General features: G+C 49.6%; 6 protein-coding genes across 6 annotated transcripts; 4 read left to right on the forward strand and 2 right to left on the reverse strand.

Moving 5' to 3' along the window:
- Positions 1-844: 844 nt before the first annotated feature.
- On the forward strand, positions 845-2,756 carry N7479_007302 (high affinity methionine permease; the record flags this gene model as incomplete). The annotated part of the gene is made up of 6 exons (XM_057254996.1): positions 845-956; positions 1,021-1,252; positions 1,316-1,766; positions 1,821-2,085; positions 2,142-2,304; positions 2,357-2,756. The coding sequence occupies 6 exons, from the start codon at positions 845-847 to the stop codon at positions 2,754-2,756; spliced, it is 1,623 nt and encodes a 540-aa protein (XP_057108858.1).
- Positions 2,757-3,405: 649 nt separating this feature from the next.
- On the forward strand, positions 3,406-6,365 carry N7479_007303 (M1 family metallopeptidase; the record flags this gene model as incomplete). The annotated part of the gene is made up of 3 exons (XM_057254997.1): positions 3,406-3,734; positions 3,793-6,163; positions 6,240-6,365. The coding sequence occupies 3 exons, from the start codon at positions 3,406-3,408 to the stop codon at positions 6,363-6,365; spliced, it is 2,826 nt and encodes a 941-aa protein (XP_057108859.1).
- Positions 6,366-6,826: 461 nt separating this feature from the next.
- Positions 6,827-9,357, reverse strand: prp28 (mRNA splicing protein PRP28; the record flags this gene model as incomplete). The annotated part of the gene is made up of 3 exons (XM_057254998.1): positions 6,827-6,983; positions 7,048-8,993; positions 9,076-9,357. The coding sequence occupies 3 exons, from the start codon at positions 9,355-9,357 to the stop codon at positions 6,827-6,829; spliced, it is 2,385 nt and encodes a 794-aa protein (XP_057108860.1).
- A 685-nt stretch (positions 9,358-10,042) lies between these two features.
- On the reverse strand, positions 10,043-12,420 carry N7479_007305 (putative mRNA splicing protein (Prp39); the record flags this gene model as incomplete). Its single annotated transcript, XM_057254999.1, has 4 exons — positions 10,043-11,426; positions 11,899-12,002; positions 12,073-12,288; positions 12,352-12,420. The coding sequence occupies 4 exons, from the start codon at positions 12,418-12,420 to the stop codon at positions 10,043-10,045; spliced, it is 1,773 nt and encodes a 590-aa protein (XP_057108861.1).
- Positions 12,421-13,052: 632 nt separating this feature from the next.
- On the forward strand, positions 13,053-13,711 carry N7479_007306 (mitochondrial 54S ribosomal protein mL59; the record flags this gene model as incomplete). The annotated part of the gene is made up of 2 exons (XM_057255000.1): positions 13,053-13,607; positions 13,670-13,711. The coding sequence occupies 2 exons, from the start codon at positions 13,053-13,055 to the stop codon at positions 13,709-13,711; spliced, it is 597 nt and encodes a 198-aa protein (XP_057108862.1).
- Positions 13,712-15,369: 1,658 nt separating this feature from the next.
- On the forward strand, positions 15,370-17,995 carry hxB (putative molybdenum cofactor sulfurase protein (HxB); the record flags this gene model as incomplete). Its single annotated transcript, XM_057255001.1, has 3 exons — positions 15,370-15,472; positions 15,526-17,059; positions 17,110-17,995. The coding sequence occupies 3 exons, from the start codon at positions 15,370-15,372 to the stop codon at positions 17,993-17,995; spliced, it is 2,523 nt and encodes an 840-aa protein (XP_057108863.1).
- Positions 17,996-18,025: the final 30 nt, after the last annotated feature.

Genomic DNA, 18,025 nt, shown 5'->3' on the forward strand with positions numbered 1-18,025 from the left:
CAATGGCGTGCTTTGACTATGTGTCATAGTTTCACTATTTATTCTTTCTTTTTTAGCCTCTGCCTCTTTTGCCTCTTGGCTTTTTCTAGGCGTTCTCTAGGCAGTGAATTCCCTCAAAATCATGATATCTGGATGATTATTCTGACACATTTTAGCTTAACCCATATTAATAAATTGTCTCAATTTTGATGTCTTTTATGTCTTACATATCTTGCATTTTCCGAAATAACCAAATATCTAACAGAATAATAGATTTATATATGTTGTATACCACGTTTACAGTAGTTTAAACACGGCCCGGCCCCGTACAGATTTTCGGCAGCCCACGGCATCCCCGGCATCGGAGACTTTTCTCTTCTTTTTCCTAGTTCTTGTTATATTGCGCTAGGATGGTTAATATAGACGACATGGATCATGTGCTGTTATTCCTTTCCAAGAAAAATATGTGTCCAATTGGGTTGTCACCGTTCTGAACTCCGTATCTCCGTATGTAACGTTAGATATTATATTCGGCCCGGCTAGGCGATGGTGCAATTTGTATTTGCCCCAAGCTTCTGGAATTCTTCCAGACAGTGAGCCGAATACTACGGGAGAAAAGCCACAAATCGGCAGGTACCTTTGCCTCCATCTGGTGATGTACTAGCTTGAAATGGTGATTTCCAAGGTAGTATGAGACTCTGCCCAGCCGCAATGACCTATGGCATCAAATTTAGTGCCAGCACCTCATTTTTGCCCCGTGGCTAGCCGTGCTAAACTTGTTTTTCAAACGCTCAGCGGAATACAAATATTTGTCGATCGATTCCACTGTGTGGGCAGTGACTCGGTCTGTACTCTATAAAACATAATGGCTGAACGGGTTGATCCTGTTGTCGAGGCTTCCAACAAGTCACCAGTATTTGACACAAAGCCAGCAGGAGATGATGGCATCCAACGAGCAGATGGTATCTCGGGATTGTGTATGTTTTTCCTTATGAGGGTTGAGGCATGACTGAGTGACACCTCTAATCGTTCCGCTTTCAGATGAAGGAAATGTCTTCGAGACAACACCCGACAACCGTCGTCAGATTGGCATTTTCAGTGCTGCTTTCTTAATCTTTAACCGCGTGATTGGCACGGGTATCTTCGCTACACCGGGCACTATCCTTAGACTGACTGGTAGTGTCGGACTTGCATTGTTCATGTGGGTTGCTGGCACTATTATTGCTCTGGCTGGGACAGCAGTGTACCTAGAATGGGGTACTGCAATTCCAAAGTATGTATTGAACAACGAGGGTATGGAAGAGGATAAACGACTGACTAACCTGGCTGTTTATAGAAACGGAGGCGAAAAGAACTACCTCGAATACGTTTATAAAAAGCCCAAATTCCTGGCCACTGTTATGTTTGCCGCCTATGCCGTGTTACTTGGATGGGCGGCAAGTAACAGCACTGTTTTCGGTCAATACATCCTCAACGCAGCAGATGTTGAGGTCGGACGATGGAATCAACGTGGAATTGGCCTGGCCTGTCTCACTGCCGCCTTTCTTATCCACTCCGTTGCCTTGAAATGGGGTATTCGCCTTCAGAATGTGCTTGGTGTTTTCAAGTTGGTTATCGTCTTGTTCATCATTGTTTGCGGGTTTGTGGCACTTGGTGGCCACACAAAGGCTGAGACGCCGCATAACTTCACCAATGCCTTCGAAGGCACCGAGGGAAGCGGATACGGAATTGTCATGGCGTTGTACAACGTTATCTGGTCCTTTATTGGTTATTCGAATGCCAACTATGTAAGGACATAGACATATGATTTCTACTGATCGTATTGCTAATTACATTCACAGGCCTTGAGCGAGACAAAGAACCCAGCCCGCACGTTGAAGATTGCAGCCCCCATTGCTATTATATCCGTTGGCATTTTATATATGTTTGTCAACATTGCCTATTTCGCTGCTGTCTCAAAAGAAGATATGCTCAGCTCTGGCACCATTGTGGCCGGCGTTTTCTTCAGAAACATGTTCGGCAAACAGGCCGAGAGAGTCATGTCTGTCTTTGTGGCTCTCTCTGCATTTGGCAATGTGTTATCCGTCATTTTCTCACAAGGACGACGTATGTATTCTCCCAATTGCACAATTGGATGGTATACTAATAGGATCTTGAAACAGTTGTCCAAGAGCTCGGCCGTGAAGGTGTCTTGCCCTTTTCCAAGATCTGGGCTAGTAACTGGCCTTTCCACTCGCCAGCAGCTGGCCTGCTTGAGCATTATATTGTATCAGCCGTTATCCTGCTCGCCCCCCCTCCCGGTGATGCGTACAACTTCCTCCTTAAGTATGTGATTTCCGAAGGCACAGGCAAGATCATTACTGACCAATTGTCCCAGCCTCATCTCTTACCCTCTCTCAATTGTCAATTTCTTCGTAGCCGCTGGCCTCGTTCATATCTACCTCACCAAAGAGAAGAATTACCCGAACTGGGCGCCCGGAGTCCGTGCCACCCTACCCGTCACCATCTTCTTCATGCTGTCGAACCTGTACCTCGCGATTGCGCCATATGTGCCGCCAAGCGGTGGCGAGAATGTGTATCAGCAACTACCATACTACCTACACTGTGTGGTAGCCTTGGCGCTTTTCGGAGCAGGAGCAATCTACTACGTTGTATGGGCAGTGTTGATGCCTCGGTTTGGTGGATATGTGCTCGTCAAGGAGTCTGTCGTGGATGCCGATGGATGGTCTCGCAGTGTTTTTACGCGACTACCGCAGGCCCAAGCATTGCATTCTTAGAGATACCTTATATGATATAATCGATGATCGAATGGCTTAATTTCAGCTTTCAGCTTTTTATGTACTACGGAGTTAACACTTGTCATGGCGACTTGGAAGAAATTCCCATCAGATGCTACTAGTAATAGGTAATAACAGAATAGAACCATTCATTATTCAAGGAACCTCATTACCGCTTGCCTTGTCATGCCCTATAAAGCTGTGACATCAGAGCAATGAGCCGCGGTGCTGTATTGCTGTATGTTCCAGTCTTCTATGGTAGCCCACCCAAGAGAATCGATTGAAACTGTCATGAGCCCCTCAAACTTGCTGGTATTATGTCTTGCAAGATAACAGCATAAAAAGCCATTCCAATCAGTTGTCTGTCATATAGAATTTAGACATCCACTGGGTGAATTTGCGTGTTGAAGAAAAGAAAAGAAGAAGAAGAAAAAAAAAGACGGAAAGTAGGAGTACCACCTGTATTCACCGCCTTCGAATCTGCCGGACTCTGATCTCATGTTTTTCTTCTGTTGACCGTTGGTATCCAGTCTGTGGTTCAATTGTTCTCGCATTTGGTTCTATTTAATTATTTAATACTAATACCTCTTATTCTTTCTTCTCCTTTTCCCCCTTCTTTTTTCTCCCGATATTCGGGTTCGTGGAGCTGATGCGACGTTTCTCCACGCGCGTGCTTCTGCAGCAAGCAAAGCCACCGCTTATTGCCGCCAGATCTCCCCTCCCCCTCTTTGTTTCCGCTCGCTCTTCTCAAGCTTCAGTTCCTAGATCAATTCAACGCCGCTCTCCTTCTCCGCTATCACAGACCGCCAAACGATACTGTTCCTACCGCAGAATGTGTAGCTCACGCCGCGAGACCTCCGGGTCAACAAACGTTCAGGGCCGTGAGGTCCTACCTACAAACGTCAAGCCCCAGCATTATGATTTGACACTGGAGCCCAACTTTGAGAAGTTCACATACGAGGGAACAGTTATCATCGAGTATGTTATTCGCACACAGTTATATATTAGTATATCAGTCACTAACATTTACATATAGTCTTGATGTGACCGAGGACACTGATTTCATCTCCCTCAATTCCAACGAGATCGAAATTCACAGCGCAATTGTTTCATCCAAAGGCTCAGTGGTAGACTCGAAGCCCGAAATCTCCCTCAACAAGGATGCCCAGACCGCAACCATCAAGTTCGGTCAGGCTATCTCTGCGGGGTCGGATGCCCAGTTGAAGCTTACCTTCACTGGTATTCTGAATGATAACATGGCCGGATTCTACCGATCATCATACAAAGAGAATGGCGAGACTAAGTACATTGCATCATCTCAGATGGAGCCTACGGATGCCCGTCGGGCCTTCCCTTGTTTCGACGAGCCTGCTCTCAAGGCCAAGTTCACTGTGACTTTGGTTGCAGATAAGAGCATGACCTGCTTGAGTAACATGGATGTTGATACAGAGACCGAGATTCAGGGTACTGAGAAGAAGTCTGTGAAATTCACCACTTCGCCCCTCATGTCCACTTATCTCGTTGCTTTCATTGTCGGAAAGCTCAACTACATCGAGACAAAGAACTTCCGGGTTCCCATCCGTGTGTACGCCACCCCCGACCAGAATATTGAGCACGGCCAGTTCTCATTGGAGCTTGCTGCCAAGACTCTAGCCTTTTACGAGAAGGCCTTTGACAGTGATTTCCCTCTGCCAAAGATGGACATGGTCGCTGTGCCTGATTTCAGTGCAGGAGCCATGGAGAACTGGGGTCTGATCACATACCGTATTGTCGATGTGCTGTTGGACGAGAAGAACAGTGGCGCGTCCCGAAAGGAGCGTATTGCTGAGACCGTCCAACACGAGCTGGCTCACCAATGGTTCGGAAACTTGGTCACCATGGACTTCTGGGATGGACTGTGGCTCAACGAGGGTTTCGCGACCTGGATGTCGTGGTACTCTTGCAACGTCTTCTACCCAGAGTGGAAGGTTTGGCAGACTTACGTTATCGACAACCTGCAGAGTGCTCTTTCGCTTGACTCGCTGCGCAGCAGTCACCCTATTGAGGTGCCCGTCAAGCGTGCTGATGAGATCAACCAGATCTTCGATGCTATCTCCTACTCCAAGGGTTCCTCTGTCCTGCGCATGATCTCCAAGTACCTGGGCGAGGATGTCTTCCTCCAGGGTGTCCGCAACTACATCAAGAAGCACGCCTACGGTAACACCGAGACCGGTGATTTGTGGACTGCTCTTGCTGATGCCAGTGGAAAACCCGTGCAGTCGGTTATGGACATCTGGACCAAGAACGTTGGCTTCCCCGTCCTCAGCGTCACCGAGAACAAGGAAAACTCTTCCATTCACGTGAAGCAGAACCGTTTCCTGCGTACCGGTGACGTTCGTCCCGAGGAGGACCAGACCCTCTTCCCCGTGATGCTCGGTCTGCGCACTGATAAGGGTATTGATGAAGACACTATGCTAACGGAGCGCGAGCGTGACTTCCCCGTTCCTGATCTCGACTTCTTCAAGCTCAACGCTGATCACTCTGCCATCTTCCGCACATCATACAGCCCTGAGCGCCTTAAGAAGCTCGGCCAGGCTGCCCGTGATGGCCGCCTGAGTGTCGAGGACCGTGCCGGCATGATTGCCGACTCCGGTGCCCTGGCAGCTTCTGGTTTCCAGCGCACCTCTGGTATGCTTTCCTTGCTCCAGGGCCTTGATACCGAGTCAGAGTTCGTCGTTTGGAACGAGATCCTGACCCGTATCGGCACCCTGCGTGCTGCTTGGCTCTTCGAGGATGACAAGACAAAGGATGCCCTCAAGGCCTTCCAACGCTCGCTGGTTGCCCCCAAGGCCCACGAGATCGGCTGGGAGTTCCCCGAGAACGACGACCACATTCTGCAGCAGTTCAAGGCCCTCATGTTCGGCTCTGCCGGTATGGCCGAGGACCCGGTTGTCGTTAAGGCCGCTTTGGACATGTTCGCCCGCTACGCTGCCGGCGACCTCTCCGCCATCCACCCCAACATCCGCGGTAGTGTTTTCACTATTGCCCTGAAGCACGGCGGTGTCAAGGAGTACGAAGTGGTCCTGGACCGTTTCCGCCATGCGCAGACTTCGGACGAGAAGACCACCGCCCTGCGCTGCCTCGGTGCCTCTAAGAATCCCGAGCTTATCGCCCGCACTCTTGGCCTTGCCATGAACGAGGAGGTCAAGAGCCAGGATATTTATATGCCGCTCGGCGGTCTCCGCAGCCACCCGGCTGGTGTCGAGGGCCGCTGGAACTGGCTCAAGTCCAACTGGGATGACATCTATAAGCGTCTTCCTCCCGGTCTCGGCATGCTGGGCACTGTTGTCCAGCTGACCACTGCCAGTTTCTGCACTGAGGCGCAGTTGAAGGATGTTGAGGAATTCTTCGCCTCTAAGGACACTAAGGTTAGTAACTTCGCCAGAATTTCATCTGGAATTCATATATTTTTGTAATATTTACTAATTCGGATCTTTCTTGCAGGGCTTCGACCGTGCTGTTGAGCAGAGTCTTGACGCCATCCGCGCCAAGATCAACTGGCTCAAGCGTGACCGTGACGATGTTGAGCAGTGGCTGAGCACCAACAGCTATCTCCAGAGCAAGCTGTAAATTTAGTAAAAAGTAGCTGAACAAGATTCATAGATCTCTTGGATACACGGGGATTCTTTGTTTTCGGGGCTTGCAGCGAACTTTCCTTCGACTGCACATTATTTTTTACATTGTTAAATACAGAAAGCACGCAGGATGTGCTTCTTTGAGCTAAATTCATACTCTACTCAATTACCCAATATCTTGTAGACTAAGTGCTCGTATGGACTAGGGCTAGCTAGATAGAATATATGCTCTGATTACAATACCTAACTACATCATGATAACAACATGTGACTGAGTTTTGAGAAAAATGGCACAAAAGCCTCCCGGGGTCATGAATGGTGTATTTGATTGCCAGAAAAACGCCTCATACGGTCATCTCGGCCGCCAAACGTAGATTGAAACATCTCACAGGGAGAAAAAAAAGGGTGGTATCGATGGAAGATAATACAGAAAGAAGAGAAGCATAGCGGAGAGGCCTATGCCCAACCTCCCTTGCCTCCGAACCCAGAACTGTCCTCGATTTTCTTTCCGCCAGGACCGCGTGTGGGCTTGGACTGCGCCGCTTCGTGCTTGCGCAGTTCCTCGGGGACACGCGAGATGGGTGACTTGATCAGCATTTGTTTCAGATCGTACCTGCAGAAGTGTTAGTATGAGACAGCGACAAAATGTAAAAGGGAAAGAAATGGGTGTAACATACATAACATCGCTATCCTCGCTGCCCAAGAAGGTGATAGCAACACCACTCTTTCCAGCACGACCAGTACGACCGATACGATGAGTGTAACTCTCGATTGAGGTTGCCATGTTGAAGTTAATGACCAGGGACACATCCGGCACATCAATACCTCTTCCTGCGAGGTCAGTTGCGACGAGGACATCTGTTGAGCCGTTGCGCACGGAGGCGAGCGCGGCTTCACGCTGGTCTTGAGTTTTGGATCCGTGTAGAGTAACTGAGGAGAAGCCCATTTGTTTGATTTCGCGAGCAATAGCGTCACAGTTTCGCTTGATGTTGACGAACACAATAATCGGGGGACGGAACTCGCCAGATGAGAGGATTTCGCCGAGGCGCTTCTTGCGCTTGTCTTCGCCGGAGATCATCTCTACGCGCTGCTCCACTGTGTCGACGGCTTCACCGACGCCACCAATGGTGATAATGGCTGGTCGGCGGAGGTACTTGCGAGCAATGCGCTCGACCGCGGCAGGCATAGTGGCTGTGTACATCATAGTCTGGCGGTACTGGTGCTGGCTCATCGCAGTTGAATTCTCTGCCTCCTCTGTATCGGGCTTTTCGTTCGTGACGGGGAGGGCATCCAGGATCTTGTTGACAGGCTCTTCGAAACCAAGATCAATCATACGATCTGCTTCATCCATAATTACGTAGCAGCACTGGCTGAGTACTAGCATGCGACGCTCGATACAATCGACCAGACGACCAGGGGTGGCGATAATGATTTCGGCGCCATTGCGCAGGCTGTATGCTTGTTCTTCAAGAGAGTGGCCACCGACAATACTGACCACGTTGAATCCAAGGGGCTGTGTAAACTTTCTGGCTTCGATCTCAATCTGCTGCGCCAATTCACGAGTGGGTGCTAGAACAATAGCGTATGGCCCGTCGTTCTTGAGCCACTCATTTTCGTCAAATCGCGGTAGTGCCGAGATGTAAACCAAGAGTGGGAGGAGGAATGAGGCTGTTTTACCAGAACCTGTCACGGCGACACCAATCAGATCACGCGACTGCATAGCGATGGGGATTGCCGCGCGCTGAATAGCTGTGGGCTCCTTATATCCGACACGGTCAATGAGCTCCAACAAGCGCTTGGGTAATAGACTCTCTTCCCATGAACGCATAGGATTGGGCACACTGCCACCTTTGGTGGCAATGTTGAAATCTTCTTTGAAGATACGCCAGTCTCGCTCGCGCATGAGGTCCAAGCGCTTCTCACTCCAATGCTTATCAATCTGCGTGCGAGTACTCTCCTCGCGTCGCCGGCGTTCCATCTCCAGTATTTCTTTGGCTCGCGCGCTACCGGCTTCGTGATCACGGGTTGCCAATGCCTCGGCGTATTTGCGCGCGACATCATCAGCAACATCGTCGCCAAAGCCTGCCAAGCGCCCCCGGCCGAAGAAATTGGCTTCGTGTCGGTGCTGGTAGAGGGGGTTGTAGTCGCCGCTTGTGTCTTCCTCGGTATTCCACTCGAAGTTGAACTTGCGGTCCGCGGTACGCTTACGCTTCTTCTTTGCCGAGAAGTTAGACGTCTGGTCGGCTCCCATGTATCGGTGCTTGGTCAATGTAGCCAGCGCTGCCGCTTCGTCTTCTTCTGTTAGACGCTTTTCGCCTCGACTCTTAGGCGGCGCCATATCCTGATCGCGATCGCGATTGTACTGTCGGCCTCCTTTCCGCATACCGCCAGGTCCAGTTGGGGGGTCGTCGCGCATCGCTCGCGGCCCGGTGGGTACATGACGGACCGCTGATTCCTCCCGGATATTCCGAGGTTCCTGAGCCCTTGCCGACGATGGTTCAGACGAGAGACCATTGCGATCAGTGCCGTTTGCGCGGGCCTTGGCTTGCCGCTCTGCCTCAACCTCTTGAGCTCGTTTCTCTAGTGCAAGTTTCTCTCGTTGAGCTTTGGATAAAAATTTAGGCTGAAAGAAGAAGTAAATGTAAGTAAAAGCTACAGAAACCTTCGTCATGTATTTCACCATCCCCGGAGGAGGACAAGCTTACCTTTGCCGTTGCCGCATCTGCTTCTTTCTTCTTGCGTATCAAGTCCTCCACACTCAGCGGAGTGACAGTCGGTCTTTTTGCGCCCCATCCCAGCTTTTGCTTCTTCTGGGTCTCAACTGGAGGCGGGGGTGGCACATCGTCGGGAGGAGGTGGAGGGGCGATGCTGTCTGGCGGCGGTGGAGGAGCGACCAAGTCTTCTGGAGGAGGCGGAGGCGGGGTGGGTGGGCGCTCCACTGGATCTGGGGGAGGGAGCGGAGGTAATCCGTCAGAGCCGTTGGCCATGACTTGTGTATGTGAGGGAAATGAGAGCTAATGAAACCACTAGACTAGAGACGAGAAGGGAGTGATATTGAATTTCTACGGAATATGATAAGAGCCAAACGCGTAGTCACGTGTTATTTATCACGTGCGAATCTCTATCCACATCTGTACTACTATCTACATGTGATCATAGCTCATAATGGGTGGGCCCCGCCGTGGGTACCCTAGGTAATTATAGCCCAAGAGGCAACTACAGCATACCAGGACAATTCAGTTTTTGCATTTAAGTCTAAGAGGTCTATCCATACTCGGAGATGAATCAATTTGAATTAATTTTCAGTAAAAGACAAGCCACGCTAGAATACAATTGGTCCCGAAGGATCCAATCTCGAATTGGCCATAAGCCTGTGTCAATCCCCAAGAAGGGACTTGACACCATGACATCTGACAAAGGTGAGAAGAAGCTGTCTTTAATCTGGGTCAAAATCGCTAGAAGGGAAGGGTGCCCATTACGGGCAACGGGGATGATACTACATGAAAAACGAACTTACCCACCCATGTAAATCAACATGCCAGGGTAAGTAACGAAGACAAAAACACCGAAGGAAAAGGCACCAGTAGAACTATCAGAAACGAACCCATTCGTGAACAAACGTATCCATACTTGCAGTCATCGGCTTTAGGGGGCGTGCAGATGACTTGAATTTCAAGCGGCTGTACCGTTCGCTGCAGTCTGTTGATAGTAGGCATACGCCTGTGCCTGCGCAGCCGCAGCGTCATCCGGTGTGGGCTGCATCTGAGGAATTGAAGCAAACTGTCCCTCTGCGGGGGTAGGGTGCACTGCCACATTCCCGCCAGTCCGAGCAGAAGCCACGGATGAGGGACCATAGATTTCTCGATCCAGGGTCATGTATTCCTTCGTGGTATCCTTAGTTCCTCTTTCAAGAAGGTATGTCATATAAATTTGCACAAGTTCCTTGACAGCGTCGACTTGCAGAATGCTCTTGGACCGGATGTCAGCAATGACCTGCTTGATACGTTCATACTGGACAGACTCGGTAGCCGCGCTGGTGGGTTGCTCGATTTCGAAGACAAGATAGCTGCCCCAGAAGGGCCGGCTGTCGAGGTAGTAATGCTGGTTTTCGTAGAAAACTTTGCGAGCCTCGTCAGGACTGCCCTTGATCTTCCACAAAAGACGGGCCCACTCGGCAACGAGAGCAGCCTTTGTGGCCATTTCGCACTCTGGCGAATCCAGTTGTGTTTTGTAGACTTCAATGGCCGCCTCGAGGCCTCCATGACGACGAGACAGATTGGCGAGTGAGATGATAGTCTCGACATGGCTGGGGAGATACATCAGAATAGCATTGTGAATATCCTTCGCCACATCCACGCGGTCTGACACCTCTTCGAAGTAGGCGTAGTGGAGTCGGACAGTGGGATTGGCGATCGGGACGTAGAGATACGAGGCACGCTGATAGATGATTCGAACCTCTTCCTCCTTATCAGGCTGAGCAGCCATCCAACGAGCGTAGCGGAGCCAGAACTCGTCGTAGTGGGCACAGGTAACCAGGCATCGCTCATACAGGAACTGAGTCCGGGAGAAAGAGCCATCGGCTTCCTCGAAGTCAAGATACTTCTTCCAGTTCATCAACTGGCCTTCATCGAGTTCAGTGACGTGGAAGTAGGGACGCTTGATCTCCGATTCAAAAGTCCAGCGCTTGGTCGTCTCGGTTTGAGTGTTCGTAAAAATTTCTAGGTGGTAGGTGTCCACGCGAAGTCGGAGATCCCGCTCGATCTCGGCTTCAATCTTGGGTCCAGGAGCTGACTGGGACAATGCAGCTTCGATCTCGGCGCGGAATGAGGCCATGATCTCTGCGGGGGCGAGTTCGGACAAAGGGCGAGTCTGCGCAATCTGGCGGTACCGCTCGAAGTAGCGAGCATACTGGTGCATGGGGATGTGGATGACACGTCCAAGAATGGCAAAAATCTTATCATGGGACTCAACCCGCTCCTCAAACTCAATGTACTTATCCCAGAAGGGATGGGAGAGGAAATCAAGACCCACACTGCTGGCACCCCGTTCGAAAAGTCTGAGGGTATTTAAGTTAGCACACTGTGGATATATGGGCCTGATGGCTGGGATAGGAGTGGTAGGGGACAGGAAAGGAATAATGAGAATGGCAAACATGAGCAGTAAACTCTGTCCGCTTGTGAAACCCGAAGTAATCAAATGAGTGTGGTGGATGAAGCTAAGGGATAGGTGGAAATCTGGTGCTCCGTAGAAGGCCATTGAACGAGACTATTCCTTGGCCTTTTAATGCAAGAAAGTTGTGATTTGGCCAATCAGAGGAGAAATGCAGCCTGAGTGAGCTATGGGTGAGAAGTGGGCTCCACTTAGATCAAGGAAGCAAAGCAGCGAGCGGTCTCTCACCCATCAACAATGAGACTGACTGGAAATTGCCATATCCAGGAAACATGTGACCGGCATCAGGAGAACTTTCGCGGGCTGCGTCGGTAACGGTTATAGGGAAAGGGAAGATGACCGTCTCTACTCTCACTTACTCTCGAATTATGTCGGAATCGTGCGAAGTCTCCGCCTTGAACGAACAATAGTTGGTCCAAAGATCAACGGATGGTGAGATGCTAGCAATGCCTCGTTCATAGACCTAGAGCAACAAGGTCAGTACAAAGTTATGGAAAAGAAGAGGCCGATGCGTAAGGAATGTATATGCATACCATCTCAGCGGCCTCAGTGCCGGTGATGGAGAACTCTTGGTCGGCATACTTCTTCCAGTATCCAAAGAGCAAAGGGAACTTGGCAAGGAACCGATCATACACTGAGCGGACGGTTGTGATGGCCTGGGGGCTGGAATTGCGATTGATTCCGCCCTCGAGTCCCTCGGCGGCGCGCACCAGCTTTTCCCAGGTTTCAAAGTTGTCAGGATCATCAAGCTGTAAGAGAGAAACACGTCAGTTAATGAGGGGCACGTTCGTAAATGCGCATGGAACACGTACCAGCTCGGCCTCGAGATTTCTAATCTCCGCATTCTCCTCTTCGGAGCCTCCGTACTGATAGTCAGCCATGGTCGCAGTGCTGAGGATGCGCGCGCGAGAAGTTAAAACCCCAGAGTGAAATGATAAATAGGGGATTGCAGGTATTAGTTAAAAAAAAAGCGATGGTAACAATGAAGATTGCGAAGGGAAGAAATTCTTGGGGCTGAAACGGACTGCCGAAGATAGGAAGTCCTGATGCCTGAGGCGAGTAACGCTGGGTAATGCCTGTTGCCCGCAGGTCGAGGGCGGTGTGTGCCAGGACGGTGTATACCAGGACGGTGTGTACCGAGGCGGCATGCACAATAACTACAGCGATAAGTTTCAGCACCACCTACCCTAATCCCACCAATCAAAGACCTATACGACCATGTAGCTGAGCGGTGTTCTGTTTTAGGGAAAGGCGGTGGCCAGGGGGTGGTTGATACCTCTTATGGACTGCTAGGTGCCCACCTGCAAGCCAGGGCTTACATGAAGCGCTGCGCTGCGGCAGAAAATTGTAGTTGTACGCCTTAGAGATAAGGCGCCGATAATAGTTGGCGCCTTATTTCCAAGGCAATTTAGAGGCCTTGGCGTGAGTCCGGGCGGTATCAACTTTTTGACCAGGACACTAGCAACCTTGAACCACCTGTGCACGCCAGGATCACAATCATTTTAGACCCATCATGTCGGTTTCAAAGCACACGGGTGAACTTTTGGAGAAACTTCCTCAACGTCTGGTAAATTTCTTTGCCCGATATCCTCCACAAACCCACTCCGCAGCTGTCCGCCGCCCTGCCCCTGCGAAGGGAGAGGACTATGTACCAACGAAGGTAGAATCACCATACACGCCAGACCGCGAGGCCAAAGGTGCGCCAGGAGAGAAAAAGCATGGCTGGACTCCTTCACGTGCACTCCTCGTCACTAGCGAGAAAGTCCGCAATCCATTTCTTCCGCACAAGCGATTCGGCAAATGGGAGGCACCGAAATATGGGTTGCGGCAGCAGGCCGATCTGATGAAATTGGCCATCAAATACAATGTGGGGGCTCTTCTTCCTCCCAGTCGCAAATCACCTGAATTCAAGGAGACACGGCGCGCAGAGCGTGGGTTGCAAGTGAAGGGAACTGGTGTTGGTCATAAGGTCAAGGGTCACAAGTGGGAGCGCACCATGGAATCACGTCTTGAGGATCGTCGCAAAGCAATGGAGGGAATGCCGGAGATGGTCCGTCTGTGGAAGCAGGTTAGTACTCGATTGATCCTTCCAATTAAGGTGACTGGAGAAATGCTGACTCGGCGTAACAGAGAGGTCATGGCCGTGGCTGGAGACAATGGCCCAAGCGGTAATGGTTATGCACCCACTGGCGCACTGCCGCATTGCCACACGTCGCAACACCTTCTTTCCCTTCTTTATTTTGGCCAGTTTGTTCATTCCGGTTTTTCAATGCTCTGTCGAATCCTACGCGAACCGGATCGGCACATATCCTTGTACGAGCCATAGCAGGAGCTTGGGACGGAGTTTTGTTTTTGAAGTATACTATGTATCAATCCCATCTGTACAATACAATCTACGGTCACATTAGCCCAATGGTACCCAAGAAAATCACTTGCATGTATCAAACCGGTTTATCATCATCCTCAATCCAATAAGAATCAAACTTCCTCCCGGCTAAACATGCTCTATCCTGGGAGCAACTTCTGTGCAGGGCACACGCAGCTAGGATAAGGTGAATGCCCAAAAAACAGTAGCCAATAATAGTACGGAGTGTAGTCACAAGCAATTAGGGGCCTAAGCATCATAGGAAGATCATGGTGTTGATCAGTGCCATCTTAAAAACAATTGGAATACTACAGACATATCGTGGCACTGTTCCAGGCTGCTTTCACATACTTACAAGATTGACGTGTGCTGTTCAATTTTTGTTGATTACGGCGTCGGCACTTGAGTCGGCCTTAAAAGATATACCGGCATGGATTTTCGCTGAACTCATGGCTACAGGGTTTCGGCATGGATTTTCGCTCAACTCATGGCTACATGGTTTCGGCCCAATGCATTGCAAAATTAGGCGCACTTTTCGTATATGAATAACAGTAAAGCCGGGGGGTAAGCTGACATTGTGATGAGACTGCTTTAGCTTTGGCTGAATCCTAGGAACCCATGCAGGTTATGCATTGCGTATCTGAGGGCGCTACTTTACTAGAACGTGTAAGATATAATTAAAGAAGCGCGTACAGGCAAAATGGTTATTGGTTGAAAGTGGTTTATTCATCAATTTGATTATGTACTATAACCTTGGGACTTATTATTAGTTCTAACTATACCTCAAAAGTGTCGGCTGATACAAACCTGTCTCCCCGATGAGGACCGCCGTGCCCATAAAAGGTATAGCTAGCTCTTCTATTATGCATGAAGTGCATGAACATCACGATGCAGTGTGGAGTCTGTGAACGGATGTAGATCTTTGTGTATATAATGCTGAATAGTGCGTGTGATAGGATGAGAACAATCAGCTGGGGTGATCAGGTTCTTTCAGAACAGCTATTGCCACGTCCGATACATGACAGGCACGTGTGAGGGGAATCATCTGGAGACAATCTTCGTCACTTCACAGTCACTTCACAGCACGCCTTGAAAAATTGAAAACCAACCTATAAAAGACCACCTACCAGGTAGTTGGAATATGCTTTTTCTACAAACCTCTGATAGCCTATCCCTTTGGACTGGTCTGGAGATCATACCCGGACTAATTGATTTGTTGGCATCGGTAACCTCCGATGAGAATATAGCTATCGTATGGTATGTGCATCAACCCCCTCCTTCCCCCGGGCCTTTTTTTTTCTTTCTTCAAATCTATTTGATATCGCACAATCACACAACTATACAGTCTATTCCGAGATCTCTTCAATGTTCATTATGTGCTGATTATTGTATCACTAATCACATATACAGATAGTCCCATATTTCTCTCACAATTTGCCACCTTACCCAAAGTTGAAATTCAACAATGGCGGAATCAACCTTTCAGGGGTCTGTCGACCCCAAGTATAGTCAAGGTTACTCTGCTGATGTGGACATAATCCGAGAGCAAGAGTACCCTCTGCTAAATGGTATATATGTGCCCATTGTTATCGCTTAATTCACGCTGACCATTGTTCTACAGGAACAACATACCTGGATTACGCGGGGACAACACCCTATGCCAAGTCCATGATTGAGAATTTCTCGCGTGATCTTACATCTAATCTGTTTGGAAACCCTCATTCGATGTCTATATCGTCGCAGCTTTCTACACAAAGAACAGAAGATGTTCGAGTCCGCGTATTGAAATTCTTTAATGCAGACCCGGATGAGTTTGATCTTGTCTTTGTGGCAAATGCAACTGCTGGCATTAAGCTAGTCGCAGACTCACTCCGGGACTCCGACCATCGAGGATTTTGGTATGGCTACCACGTTGATTCTCATACCAGTCTCGTCGGGGTACGAGAGTTGGCTGAGATGGGCTATCATTGTTTTCAAAGTGATGATGAGATGGAGGCTGAGATTTCAAAGTTGGCTGGTAACCAGTCAAAGGCACCCAGGCTACTTGCATACCCAGCCCAGTCCAATATGAACGGCCGGCGTCTGCCTATTCGATGGTGCGAGCAGGTCCGATCCGCAACAAAAGAAAGCGGAGGAAATGTATACACCTTGCTTGACGCTGCGTCGTTGGTATCAACCGCTCCCCTTGATCTAGGCCCGTCCTCATCTGCTCCAGACTTCACTGTCCTTAGCTTCTACAAAATATTTGGATTTCCTAATTTGGGTGCTTTGATTGTCCGCAAAAGTGCTGCACGGGCCTTTGAACGACGGAAATATTTTGGCGGAGGCACCGTCGACATGGTCCTAGCCACTGGGGTACAGTGGCATGCGAAAAAGGAAACCTCAATCCATGAGCGGCTAGAGGACGGTACTCTCCCGTTCCATAGTATTATAGCTCTGGACGCAGCCTTGGACACGCACGAACGCTTATTTGGTTCGATGGCGAACATTTCGGCCCATACTGGGTTCCTCGCAAAGCAAGTCTATGACAGGCTTTCTTCATTGGCACATTTCAATGAGAGAAAAGTCTGTCAAATTTACCAATCGCACACCTCGACATATGGCAATTCAAATACCCAAGGTCCGATTATTGCGCTAAATCTTTGCAATAGTCGCGGTGAATGGGTTCCTAAAACCGAAGTGGAAAAATTGGCTACGGTCCAAAATCTGCAGATACGAACTGGGTCCGTCTGCAATCCAGGAGGAACTGCCTCGTCACTTGGGTGGACTGGACCCGAGCTTCGCCGGCATTACTCTGCGGGATTACGTTGTGGTGATAACCATGATGTTCTTGGGGGGCGACCAACAGGAATTCTGCGCGTCAGTATTGGTGCTACAACCAATATGAAGGATATAGACTCCTTGATCAACTTCATAGAGGAGTTTTACGTGGAGCAGAATCCACCTATAGTTGCTCTAAATCCTCTAACAAAAGAGGATGAGGTCGTGGCCCCTCATTTCTATGTTGAGAGCTTGTCTGTGTTCCCAATCAAGAGTTGCGGTGCTTTCAAGATACCCGAGGGAAAGCGCTGGGAAGTGAAGAAAGAGGGACTGGCGTGGGATAGAGAATGGTGTTTGATTCATCAAGGGACTGGTGCAGCCCTGAATCAGAAAAGGTATGTTAAGCCCGAACAAAGTATACGAATACCTAAATTAACGCTAGCAGATACCCTCGCATGTGTCTCATACGACCCTCGATTGAGATTGAAAGAGGAGTTCTCCGCATTACTTGTGGTGCAATCGCCGCACCAGATCAGGTCAGCCTTGAGATTTCACTTGGCTGGGAGGACACAAGTCTTATCTCTACGTCCTTCTGTCCAAGCTCGACCAGAAAGCCTACAACAGTCTGTGGCGAACAAGTTCCTCTCCATGCCTACACTTCCCCGGTGGTTTCAGCGTTCTTCTCAGACTTCCTGGGAGTGCCCTGTACTCTCGCACGGTTCCCGACACAGACCACCAACCGATACTCACGGATGCAACGGACGCCAAATTCGTGGAAGAGCCGTTTCCGCAAGCTGATCATGCCAGGCTCATTCCCACCCGACTTCCCTCCGCCGGTGCGTGAGGGTGGCCAGACACAAATCAGGCTGTCCAATGAGTCACCAATTCTAATAGTCTCACGCTCATCCGTCAACCGACTGAATGAGACCATCAAAGCAAACAGCAAGCAAGGCCGGAGTAAGACTGTTGCTGCAGACGTCTTCCGGGGTAACATTGTCGTTGCTGAACGGCTTGCTCGCCGTGGTGACGTGGAACAACCATATGCGGAGGACCGGTGGTCGTCCCTTCGAATTGGACAAGACCAACTTCGATTCGATGCTCTCGAGGCATGCCAGCGATGTCAAATGGTTTGTATAGACCAGTTCACCGGTTTCCGACGGGATGAGCCGTTTTCAACGCTTTCCAAGACCCGAAACATCAATGGGAAGGTCTTGTTCGGCAAATATTCTACACTTTCCCCGGAAGAACTAGAGGGCTTTGACATGGAACTACCTGATCGCAGGACGATAATGGTGGGAGATGTGGTGGTGCCATTATATCAGGATGATTGAGTATTTAAATGTTTTTATTTTGGCATTATG

The sequence above is a fragment of the Penicillium vulpinum genome (genome assembly GCF_028829585.1).
Source record: "Penicillium vulpinum strain IBT 29486 chromosome Unknown utg000003l_segment0_segment0, whole genome shotgun sequence".
NCBI lineage: Eukaryota > Fungi > Ascomycota > Eurotiomycetes > Eurotiales > Aspergillaceae > Penicillium > Penicillium vulpinum.